This window comes from Poecile atricapillus, chromosome Z (assembly GCF_030490865.1).
Source record: "Poecile atricapillus isolate bPoeAtr1 chromosome Z, bPoeAtr1.hap1, whole genome shotgun sequence".
Classification (NCBI taxonomy): Eukaryota; Metazoa; Chordata; class Aves; order Passeriformes; family Paridae; genus Poecile; species Poecile atricapillus.
In genome coordinates, this window is record NC_081289.1 from 143,504,627 (window position 1) to 143,516,964 (window position 12,338).

General features: G+C 40.4%; 1 protein-coding gene across 9 annotated transcripts in view; it reads right to left on the bottom strand.

The window, feature by feature from the left end:
• Positions 1–668: 668 nt before the first annotated feature.
• The window catches only part of LOC131592608 (zinc finger protein 532-like), a 33,307-nt gene continuing 21,637 nt past the window's right edge, over positions 669–12,338 (bottom strand). For 6 of the 9 annotated variants that reach the window (XM_058864216.1, XM_058864214.1, XM_058864213.1 and 3 more), the window contains 5 exons: positions 10,313–10,475; positions 7,138–7,416; positions 3,683–3,795; positions 3,192–3,339; positions 669–2,942 (listed from right to left, as the gene is read on the bottom strand). In XM_058864216.1, coding sequence (XP_058720199.1) covers positions 2,448–2,942; positions 3,192–3,339; positions 3,683–3,795; positions 7,138–7,416; positions 10,313–10,475 — 1,198 coding nt within the window. In that variant the 3' untranslated portion in view covers positions 669–2,447. The remainder of the gene's footprint in view (positions 2,943–3,191; positions 3,340–3,682; positions 3,796–7,137; positions 7,417–10,312; positions 10,476–12,338) is intronic. The other 3 variants (XM_058864219.1, XM_058864220.1, XM_058864221.1) reach the window with 1 other exon arrangement.

The following is a 12,338-nucleotide window of genomic DNA, read 5'->3' on the forward strand; positions in this document are numbered from 1 at the left end:
CACTGTTAACGCACATTTGTTTCCACCCACGAGAGTGGTTGCAAAATGGTGGAGTCTACATGATCCCTTTCCTAACTCTCAGAGATGTTTTATGAGGTTTATTCCATTACTGTTCAATCCTCACAGGAAAGGGGTAAAAAGAGGAGAATTTATGTCATCACTGACTGTTAGTGTCACAGTGTTAATTAAAAGCAAACAACTCAAATGGCAGATCTTGGACAAAAATAAGTTTAAACATTTTTTCTATAGTTTACAGGAGGAAGTAAGTCCTTTAGGCATGCCTACTGATATTTGTGCCTTTTCACCATATCTCATGTTGCTTTAAAACCTTCTGTTCACCTCCTGCTTTTCAGGACATTGTCCTCCTGTTAAGGAGGTATGTCAGCTCTGACAGAAATATGTCAGTTCAAGACCCTCTGTCCCTTAAACCTTTCAAGAGATTACTGGAAGGAGAGTTAAACTGATCTGCCAGCTAGACCTGAAGAGAGCCCACTGCCAGGCAGCTGGACTGCACTTCCTGGCTGTGCAGGAGCTCCTCTGGGGATATGAGTGGCAGTGTGATACCCTGGCACCATGATGCCATTTGCATCATCAGGTTACTTGCAGGTGTAAGACAGTGAAAAGGGAAAATAAAGAAAAGTATTAGTAATGGCTGTGAAAATTGAAATTTTATTATCTGTTCACTGTATACAAAACACCATTCTGCATAGTGATAACTTATTTGTTGTACAGTTGACAGTGCACATCAACAAACAAGTGTTCAGAGGTATCCACTAAATGGCAAGGGCAGTGGTGGCAGTGGCAGCACACTGGGGTGCTGTGCCCGCTGCGCACTGTAGGATGAAGTACCTCACAAGCACTTGATATGCCACTAATATAAATGGGCTAACAAGCATCTACCCAGGAGCCAAATTAGGAAAGAAGATGGAGAGAGCAGAACTAATGTATCTGATATACAATTGCCAGAACAATTAAGTTTTACAGAGGTGTCTGAGAGGATCCATATTTTTTTTAAACACTTCAAATTTTAAAACTATCAAAATTTAATGATAAATAACAGAATCTCACAAATCTTTTGGGGCAAAATGCTCCACATTTATTTACATATTAAATGTGTTTAATACAGTTGTAATGGACATAGTGTATAGTAACATCTGACAGCAGCAAGACTTTTAAGGAACCCAACAATTACTACTATTTATCATGCAGCTATCTATATATACACAATTTGTTTTAAAAAAAAGTACAAAAATTTTCTTGTAGGGTTACATACAAGGTATAAAATGCAAAAACAAACTGAAAATATACTCTCACAGAGAACTCTATGTGAAAGGGACAGTATGGTACCTTTTTGTACTTGTGCAAGCAAAACTAGCTGGACAGGAGTTTGCAATGTCTGGCCAAGCTCTGCAGGGCCTGTGCTAAAGCTGCAAGCTCCAGTCCCCCTCCTGGCTGGGGCTGGCTCCTTCCCAGTTGTGGCTGTGTGTGACACTGAGCACCAGAATGTTTGGCATGATCATGTGGAGCTGGCAAATCCCAAACCCTGTAGCAAGAGTCAACTATTTACTTTCAATAACCAGCAAGGAAAATACATAATGCTGTGCACTCACTTCTATATGTTTAATAAATTACATGACCAAAAAAAAAAAATCGTCATTATAAACCTATTCCTCTAATTACATCTTATTTCTTAAATTCAGAGCAGCCCAGCCCTTTTGTAACAATTTGAGCTTTGATCACAAGCACCATATGACCTAAAAAAATCGCTTCATGATTCTCAGAGTTGTGCATTTATACTCTTCAGAAGTACTTTACCACCCCAGGGGTTCTGCACCTGTTCTGGTGTTGCCACCTAAAAACCAGCATTTCATTTTACACATGCAGTGGTACTTTTATTTTTTTATATATATATAATATACTTTGTAAGTAAAAGTTTAAAAGCTTCCTTAGACATTTGGAAGCCTAAGTTCTTCAGAATTTAAAATCTCCCCTTAGCTTGCTTCCTCTCTCCTCTCCCCTCCTAGCACCTCCTCCTATGCACTTCCATTAGCTGAACTTTCTTTCAGAAGCATTCAAAAACCAAATAGTTTAGGAGACCCTAAGGAACTGCCCCAGCATTAAGAACTCTGTTTTAAAGAAATTTACTACAAAAGAACAGAAACAAAACAGAAAAAACCAAACACTTTTTCCACTAGATACTGATACAAACACATAACAAAAGAGTATAAAAATTATTAGTTTAAATATATACAAACTCTTTTAAACTCAAATACTGCTTCAAAGGTTCTGAGGGTATAGACAATGAGGTGAAGGGGACACTTTTATGCAGAAAATATTGCAACAGCCTGAACAGTACTGTTAACACTATTATACCTTGAACTTTCTGTAGCAAAAATGTCATTAGTATTCCAATGTGGAGCGAGATTTCTGCATCCCAAACGATCTGATCACTTGTCAGCTGAACTCATTCTTTTGGACTTGATGAAGGCCATGCCATGTGTTCTCATGTGAGTGTTTAAGGCCGCTTCAGTTTCAAAAGTCTTTGCGCACACTTTGCATCTTCTGTCCGATGCCGCGCTGTCAGACAAGTCATCCTCGTGATTGGGTTTGTTTTCTTGCTGATTATCCTCCCCAGACCCATTCTGTTTTGATACTGGCTGAGGCTCCTTCAGCTTATGTACAATGAAGAGGTGTCTGGAAAGGGACACGTGAGATGTGTAGCAAAGTCCACATTCCCTGCATTGGTATGAAGAGCCATCGGATTTATGCTGAGGAATGTGTTCATGAAACTGGAGAAGATTTTCTGTTGTAAAGCCACAAACTGCACACTTATGAACTTTAAAAACATTTATCTTCAGCTTCTTTAATGGCTGAGTGATTGCACCTCGTGGAGGCCTGAACTCCATTATGGGTTCTTCCAATTTACGCTTTGGACTAGGAACCTAACAAAAGGACAGAAATCATGTAAGCATAAAAAAAATATTCATAACTATTTGTGACTTGCTAATGTCAGAACATTTCCCTTGGCAGATTCTAGAACAACTCTGATAAATAATCCTTTTGGGTCTCATCTTCATAGAAGATGAGACATTTATGGCATCAAAGTACCTGTATGTATTTAAAGATCCTGAATATATACCCACAAAAAAAAAATCATTCTCAGTGACTGAATGAGTGTTCTAAGTGATTACCTTTGTGTCTTCTTTTACTTCCCTTTCTTCCACATTGGTAGATTCAGTCATTTCTTTCACATCTGGGTCTTTAATTCCGTGCATCAACTGAATATGTTTTTCCAACATCAATCTCTTGGTAAAAGTACGCCTTGAATCTGGGCAGTGCCTGCAGACACACACACATACAAACACACACAAACATTCAAGTGTCATGCTTAACAAGTTACTTAACAAGTGCCTTGTGTAGAGTGGCTGTGTATTTGAGAGACTCCTGAAAACCAGGTTTCCCAAAGTGGAACTGCAAACGCTCTCAGCTCAGCCAAGTTTTGGATTGTAGACTTTACATACTGCACTCTCAGGAGACTGACACGTTTCTATAGGTAGGACAAATTGATCTGGCTTGTCCTGAGCATCTGAATGAACGGGACACTGGCTATTACACAGTTAAGGAAAGATATTCAACTAACAATGGTTTTTGTATTCAATTTCTAAATAAAAACAGAACTTACGAGCACGTATAAACCTTCCTAATGCCTTTGTGCTTGATACGATTGTGCCGACATAGACTGTGGGATGAACTGAAAGATTTGTCACACTGCCGACAAGGATGTTTCTTCATTTGCTTTAAAAAAAAGAAGAGAAATACTTTCATTAAAAAAGCTCAGTAAAAGTGGTGCATGTGTTGAACCTTTTGATAAATAGGAAAGAAACATCACTTACCCGTTTTTGGTACTATATTTCATGTACACCCCCCCTTCAACAACACTGCACAAGTCAGAGCTGGACCTCTTTCAAAGCAGTGTGGCCCCCATGAGCTACACACACACACACACCTGTCCCAGCTGTAAACTGATGTCACGGACAGTGGGTGAAGAGAATCTCTTCCACCAAAGAAACAGGGAAGATCAAAGGACTATTTCTGGATCAATAAAGACAGCAGGACAAGGGGATTGCTTTCCCTTCCCACCACCAAACTGTGTCCTCAGCCTCTAACTAGGAGCTCGAGCCTCAGCCATATACAAGGAGCGGTGAAGAGCACAGAAGAAGGACCAAACCTGAACCTCACAGACACTGACACACTAACAGGGTTCGGGAAAGTCACGACAAAATGAGCGGTATGATCTGATGCCAACTTGATGGCCATCTGTTTGGGAAATTCTGTGGGGTTGATGTAGCTGGTGAAGTGGAAGGAAAAAGTACAGGAAGAAACTGAGAAGGGCTGGAGCAGTCACACACCGTAGCTGTGTGGCAGTGAGCAGAGGCATCAAGCCTGCGGTCAGAAAAGCAGTAGGAGAATGATGCTCAGCAGTACCTGGGGGCACTATGTGGGGTAGCCAGCTGTGACTGCCCAACCCCCCCCACCCCCCCCCCAGCTTGTTCTAAATTCCTTGGGGAGACTCGAGATAGAGACCCAAACAGGATTTTGGATGCATTAGTTTTTGCAACGGCAGCCAAACCAAAAGGAACTGAAAAATTAATTCTGTAATTAAGTGCAGCATGATCTGTTATACAGCATCTTATCTTGACAGGAAGAGGATGATCAATGAGCAAGCTGGAGTTGGTAATTCGTACTTAGAAAACATCTGCCCTTTCACAGGAACACACCTGTACACATGGCTGAGGAGCTCAGCATATGCCTGCCTGGTAGAAGGCAGACACACACGATCCAGTTTCAGACAGGAGTTGTACAACCCTCCCCTGTCTGGGCTGGTAGCTTTTTTTTTTTTGCAGTAGCACTCTTAAGATCAGGCAGAGAGTCACAGCAAGGTGGCTACAAAATTTCCTACCCTACAGCTGGCTCCCTTCCTGCAGGATCCTCAGGAAAGGATCAGAAAATGTGAATCTGTCTGTCTGTGTAGACAGTTCCAAATACGGGCTGGAACCTTATCTGTCCAAAGAGGATATACATGGCAATACCTCTCCTATGAACACCTCTGCATAATCCAGCCTGGGATCAGCTAGGGGTTACAGCTCTTTCACTCTGGTCCTGCAAAAGCAGAAATTAGAAGTCTGAAACTAGTATTTTCATATACCTTGCATGAAAATGGATTTTGTGAATAGCACATGAATTGCTTAATTACAGTTTTAAACAATCATTCTGAAAGGATAATTTTAGAGCATTTAACCAACACCTATCATTCTTAAGAAAATCAGACTGTAAATTAGTTCCTCTATTTATTAGAGCTGTATCACGTACTTGTTTATCTTATGCTCATTTCTACTCTCTCTGTAGTAAAAGTTTAGTTTTTCAACATAGTCTTTTTGACGGCTAAAAATTACTAAAAATTTTGACAGGTTGGGAAAGAATGTAGCATCTGATCTGTACTCCCCATTTCTGACAGACATGGACATGTATTTCCATTCATTTTAGTATCTATGTGCCTCCTGCATTGTTGAAGAAACTGCTTGAATGGGGATACAAACCAGCACCTGAATGGAAGCAATGAAAGAGCCCTTCAGGCCCGGATTTGAGTGCAACAATTATGTAATACTTCATAATAAGGGCTGTTCTTGAGGTAACATTGCACATAAACATCAGAGAGAGAAAGACACAGATTTAAAGCTAATATTTAGAAAGCATTATTGATATGTTACTAACCTTCTTTTACATGCCTTTGGCTACTCTGCTGTGGATGGAATCAGACTGAATATCGCTCTCTAGTTCACTCTGAAGTGACAGTTTCATTGGGAGGTTGTGCTGCTTTGTTTTTAAGAATTGCATAAATGTACAATGCATTCAGTCTTAAATGCATTTCTGATTGCCAGTAAAAGCTCTGCTGAGTTAAAATTTAGGCAGCGGGAAGCTGAAGGAATGGGGTGGGAGTTACTGGAGGCAATGATGCTGGGGTGCTATTTGCTTGAAGTTGTCCTAAGAAAATTGAAGATGACACTCAGTAGTCCAGCATTTTCAGCTTTTCCATAAAATGTTTATAAACAGAATAAAATAATTTGCAGAACAGCTTTAGAGATAATAACTGTAATAGAAATCTCTGGAAATGTGCAATCATTTATTACAGCACATTATTATCCTGAAAACTATGGATTTTCACTCAGTGTGGTTCTCCTCCACTTAGACAAATCGGCCTATTATTCCTGCTCTTTTGCTGTACTGCAGCACAGTACATCAGTTTAGCTCCCTGCTTCCTAGCTGAGGAAAAGAGTCAGAGCATTGCCACCAGCACACAGCAAAGGTGAAGACTGGCTGGGCAGGTGGCTGCCACAGCTAAGCAGGGTCACTAATGCCTTCCTGACTGCCAGTCTTTCTAATTTCATTTAACTGGAAATACTGTTGAACGCAGGGAGAACAGCAAACGGTCTCTCTGCTGACATGAGGATGCAACATTCCCATATTTCACTTTCAAGCCATTTTAAGTAAGATATCTCAAATTCAGCTGCTTTGAGTACAAAATTCAACTTGTTAACTCAGCTGAACTTTCAAGTATAAGATTAGAGCAACAGCTCAACTGCGGAATGTGTCTGCCTTTAAATGAAACACCAGTTGGCACTCACTGGACCAGTAAAACATGACTGAGTCTCCACTCCCTGAGGCTATCAGGCACTGAGAACAGAATAGAATCAAATTGTTTAAGTTGGAAAAGATCTTTAAGATTGGGTCCAACCGTTACCCCAGCACTGCCACATTCCCTATACCACCGTAAAGAAAGGGAACTGAGAAGGCACAAAGAAGAAGTAAGAACCTGGAACAGATTAGATGGCTTGGATGAAGTACAGCAGTATCTCTCACTGAATGAACAAGCCTACAATTGATTTTCTCAGTAGAATGATGCAGAAACTGAAAAAAACTAAGCAGCCAAAGCACAAAAGATGAAATAGATGGAAGAACAGTGAATAATAATGCTGGGACTTAAAGGAATTATTTGCAAAAACACAAATGGAATTTAGAAACAAACAATTCACCTTTCAGGTTTAATTCACCTTTTCATAATTGAACATATTCCTTTACCTTTCCATGTTCTTTCCTCATGTGGGAGATGTAAACATCTCTCTGAGTGAAGAGCCTGTCACACTCCCAACATGTCCATCCAGGACTAGCGACTTTTTTAGGTTCTGCTTTCTTTATGGGAGAAGGAGACTTCTTCTCCAACTTCTCTGTTCCGTTGACAGATCTGGTGTCCTCCTTGTTGTGACTGGCTGAATTTTGAGTTGTGGGTTTAGTACTGAGAGGCAGATTTATCCCCAGGTTTGGTGGCCCCTCAACACTTTTCAAAGTTCCATGCATAGACTACAATAAGAGAGAGAGAAAAAAAGGCACAAAACTGACAAAGACATACACAGCTGTACACAACCAAAAGCCTTCAGCTACTTCTTTGGCATATTATCATCATCACATCACTCTCGTAAAGAAACGGGGTTAAGTAAATGCAAGATTTAGCACAACCCAACAATAACAGACACCGTATGTAGGTATTTTCACAAAAAAATAAAGAGACTTACTTTGGAGGTTAAGTTTAAGTTGCAGTTTAACAGGGAGGAAAAAAGGGTTCAAGCAGTACTTTATGTTAAGTTTAATTTCTCGCTTTACTTACCTGACATGTGAGTTGAACATCCCCATTCCAGACTATGTGACTGGAGTTTTACAAGAAGGAAAGGCTTTTTTACTGACCAAATGTTGGCTTGGAATATTGGTAAATAAGATAAGGCAACTCTGGAAACATTACATGGCTATGTAATTTAGGATATATTAACATTTTATGTTGAGGCTGAGGTTAAGCCCTGCCTTACTCTCCAGTCAGGTTATGAGCATGCTCATTTAGGACTACCTTGTTAGCAGTCCTTAGAATCCATGGTGTGCAGGGCTGACAGATGAGAGGGGTCTGACCAGCTATTCTCCAGCCCCTGAAGCTCCTGGGTGGGAAGTCTTCCTCAGGGATTTGAGTCTGCACTTTAAGTCAGTGGTCAGTAAAAAGGGAAGAACTCCTCCTTCCCCCATTTCCAAACCAGTTTAGTGTGCTGGTGTAACACCTGAGCCTTCCAACAACATGATTTGTTCAGGAAGGACTGGGGGGTCGTCACCTGTGTGTCCAAGTTCCCGGCGTGGATGTGGACACAGCAAGAATGAGGAGGGTTGTGGGCCAGCAGGGATGACTGCAGCCCAGAGCTAATCCACTGCTAAACAGGGACCCACAACTGAATTCTCATGTCTGGAAGACTTTTCCTTTACCAGGATAGTGTTCTGATCCTCTCACCTACTGACCCTTACTATAATCCTCTTGGATGATATATTTAACCAGCCCAAATGGAATTATTTTTCCTTCAGATAAAACCTATTCAATCCATTCTTGATTCTGGGAATATAGGAGTATTAATGTGATACTCTAGCAACAAGTCCTTTTGCAAATACTTGGGCTCTTGGGACAGTGCAAAGTGCAGCGTGTGTAGTAAAGGAGGAGGCTGGCTTTAGTATCCCCACAGGGGAGCAGGAAACGAGGCTCCTGTACTCTCAGGCAACTGAAGCTGACCTGGAGATTCCATTCCAGCCTAACCTGTAAGCAGGTAAAATGTTAGTGCTCAACTTTCCAAATGTCCTGTAAATACAATATTTGAAATTTCACTTCTTAATTGAAACTACACCAAGAGCATTAAAGCATAGCATGGAGTCCCAGTGCTGGCTAAACAGGGAGCATGACACCTCTGGGCCAGGCCAGGCCAGGGGACACAGTCCTTCACCATCTGCTCTCACTGGCTGCTGGAGATTTTCTTGTAGCAAGTCATTACAGGAAAATAAGACATACATTTTGCCATCAAGAAATACTGACATCTGCAGGAATTATTCTGGGTTATTTTCTGTAGCTTTAAATAATCTCCTCCTGAGCTTCCTTCTGTCCCTTTCTGTCCTACTTTCACCCAGGTCTGTCCCTGTCTTGATGGTTTATGTCTAGACACACCAAACCATTACTTTCTGTGCAGCTCAGCTCTGCCTCTGTCTGGCACTAGTACTCTCCCTGAGTCCTTTTGTGCTGTTATCCTCTCCCCAGACCCTTTTCTGCTTTTATCTACAAGCTGTTACTGATTTTTTTCAGTCCCCCTGAACTGCATTCCAATTTACACTGCTTTGCTCCACTCCAGTCCCTACTGCTATACACACATCTTAAATGCAAAACCAGCAATACTGCACATGTATTCTCTAATCCCTAATTTTAGTTTCAAAAATGCCTGAATCACTTATAGTGAATCATGCTAAAACCCCACTGGTTGAAAGTCCAAATACTGGCATGGAACTCTAAAGCCAAAGAAGTTAAGTAGTGCCCAAGTAACTGAACATGGCTTTAAAATGTGAGATGCTGAGCACCCTGATTTCTGTAAAGACAGCTTCTGGCCCTAACTGCAGTCAGATCAAGTTCCTGAAATTGTTGTCTTCAGGTCTTACAGAAGTACTTATGAGCAGATATAAAAGTACTTTTCCAGTAATATCTGAGTCAGGAAATACTAAGTACAGAAACAAGACATACACTGCAATACACAGAATTTGCCTATATAGAAAAAAACCCCCCAACCATCTGAGTAGATCAAAGGAAACAGAAAACAGAGTTTTGCATTGCTGCGTGAGAGGAGCATCTAAGATATCTTGAAGTAAACATGCAGGTTCAGAAACAAAGGAAAAATCCAGTCCTTGTATTTCTGAACTTCTTGGCTCAGCCCTTCCCTCATCTCCTCATCTACTTGGAGTTTTTTTCAAAGCACACATGTTCAAGTTCATATGTGAATACACACAGAAAACCTCTACATCTAGCAACATACTTCTTCCTGGTGAATTCTGAACATTAAAGGTTTGATTTTGTGATGGACTCAGCATTCTCAGCTCCTAAAAACTGTAATAATACTTAGAATACTGTATATAAAACTCATTTTGTTAGGATCAGACTGGCTGAGAAATTCCCAGTATAACAAAATCAACATTATTACAGAAAAACCCGGTTGAGTCATCACCGATATGCTGAAGACCAGACAAAATATAACATTTTGACATTTGAGAACAATATTCACAGATTACCCTCTCAGAATTAACATCTCTCTCAGCACTCTTCTTGTTATTCTGTGCCTTTTCACATTATGTTCTCACAGCATATATTGCATGACAAACGGTATCATGAAGGAAACAAGAGAAGATGCCTACACACCTTGATATGATCCATCATAAGCTGTTTCTGTGCATATAGAAGAGAACAGTCTGGACACTTGAAAACAGACACCTTCTGGTTTTCAATGTGCTGATCAAAGTGGCGATAGAGCAAAGGTTGTAGAGTAAACACAGTGTCACACATAGAGCATTTATATATTATTCTAAAAACAGAAGTATAATAAACAATGTCAGTCATGTTGATGATCTATTTGCAAGAATCATGATGTTTTTTCTCATCACAGATAAGATATGTCAGATAAGATCTGACATGTTTACGCAATCATTTCACACTGCCTGGAAAAAATTAAACTAATTCAAAACATACTCCAATTTCAAAATATGGGAGCAGTAGAAGAAAAGAAAAATAGAAAAAAATAATTTTAAGAGTGCAACAACAGCATGTATCCGTTACATATACAACAGCAACATCTGCTCAGGATACTACGACAGTTCAACACCTTCAGTTTCTGAACTCACATTGTAGCTAAATGATAACATCCCCGCTCCAGGTTACAAACGCAGTATATTTTAAGGGAGTGACTCATTCAATCATAGTTACTAACATACTTCAAGATAAATACACTTTTGGCAATGTTCATGACTTTGAGGCTCCTGAATGCCAAACCTAGACTGTTAATGCCCTGAAGCTCCAACAGCACAGGATGGGATTTCCCTGCTCTGCTATTCCAAGCCTTGATGAATCTGTCATAGGAATGTAGAGACACCTCCAAACGCTTCCTCTCTTGGAGCACATGTGACTTTTAGGTCCCTCAGCCTCCTGGCCTTACAGCAGTTTTCTAACCACAGATCATCAGATGAGAGAGAAATCGAAACCATCTAATCTGTAGTGCTGCGGAGAGACTTTAGCTAAAATAAAAGTAACCCAGCCACAGGTGTTCAGTACAGCAACAGGCACTTCCTATCTTTAAGAGTAACTTCCACTAAAAAAAACCAACCCTCAAATCCCCCTCCTGCTGAAGGGCTAAATCTTCTCATTAGCCACATAAATGTTCCCAGTCCTTTCTATATCCCTCTAAGTAATTATCAATGATGGTGCATTGCTCCAAAGCTCTACGGATCACTCTGCACTGTGTTTTGAGATGACAGGAACATGGACATTCCATGTTCAAGCTGTCCTGTAATTCCAAATGAAAAACAATACGCTTCTCTTCATATTAACTGGGAAAGGCTTTGTTTTTTTGGTATCAAGTGGTCCCAGTTTCTCACATATGCCAAGATAAATGTATTATTTACACAGCATCCTCTGATGACCAATGTACTATTGTCCTGCTTTCTCTGGTGAACCCTTCATTGCAGCTCTGTAGTGAATCTGCTGCAAAAAAATTCAATGTCTTTCTGAATTTATTTGATATAAAGCCTGTAACTCTCCAAAAAGACCATGAGCTGAATCTCTGTAACTTCTATAGCAGCTGAAGTACTTTACCTTCACAGAAGCAGAACTATCTGGGGTAAAGATCCAAACTTCAGACAAGTCGCTGGGCAGACTGTACTCACTTAAATTCATACCAACACACCTCACAGTATGAGTTATAACTATATACAAATGGAGTATTTCCTTCAGACACAGCAAAAACATGATTTTCAATCCTTAACAACATACATGCAACCATGTATGCTGGTTTTGTTTTTTTTTTAATTTAATTGAACTAGTCAGTGTTTAACATGCAACTGCCTAAAATGCTGTTCAAAGCTTAAAGACAGTTGGCTTCCACAGGATGTCATTTACAGGGATGCTGGAATAAGTCAGGCAGTTCATCCCATCCCATCCCATCCTGTCCTGTCCCACTGCCAGGCTGGTTACTCAGCACTGCTCCTGCCCCACAGTACACACCAAAGCAGGTGCATGGCCTTTTCACTCCCCAAAAATCTGTTTAACAAATTCATATATAATCTTGGAATAAATACAGGTATTATCTCACAGGAAAAATACTTTCAGTCACATAAAAGACATTTAGCATTTGGAAAGTTTGTGCACCAGAGGATAGTATTCCTCCTTCCCAAAT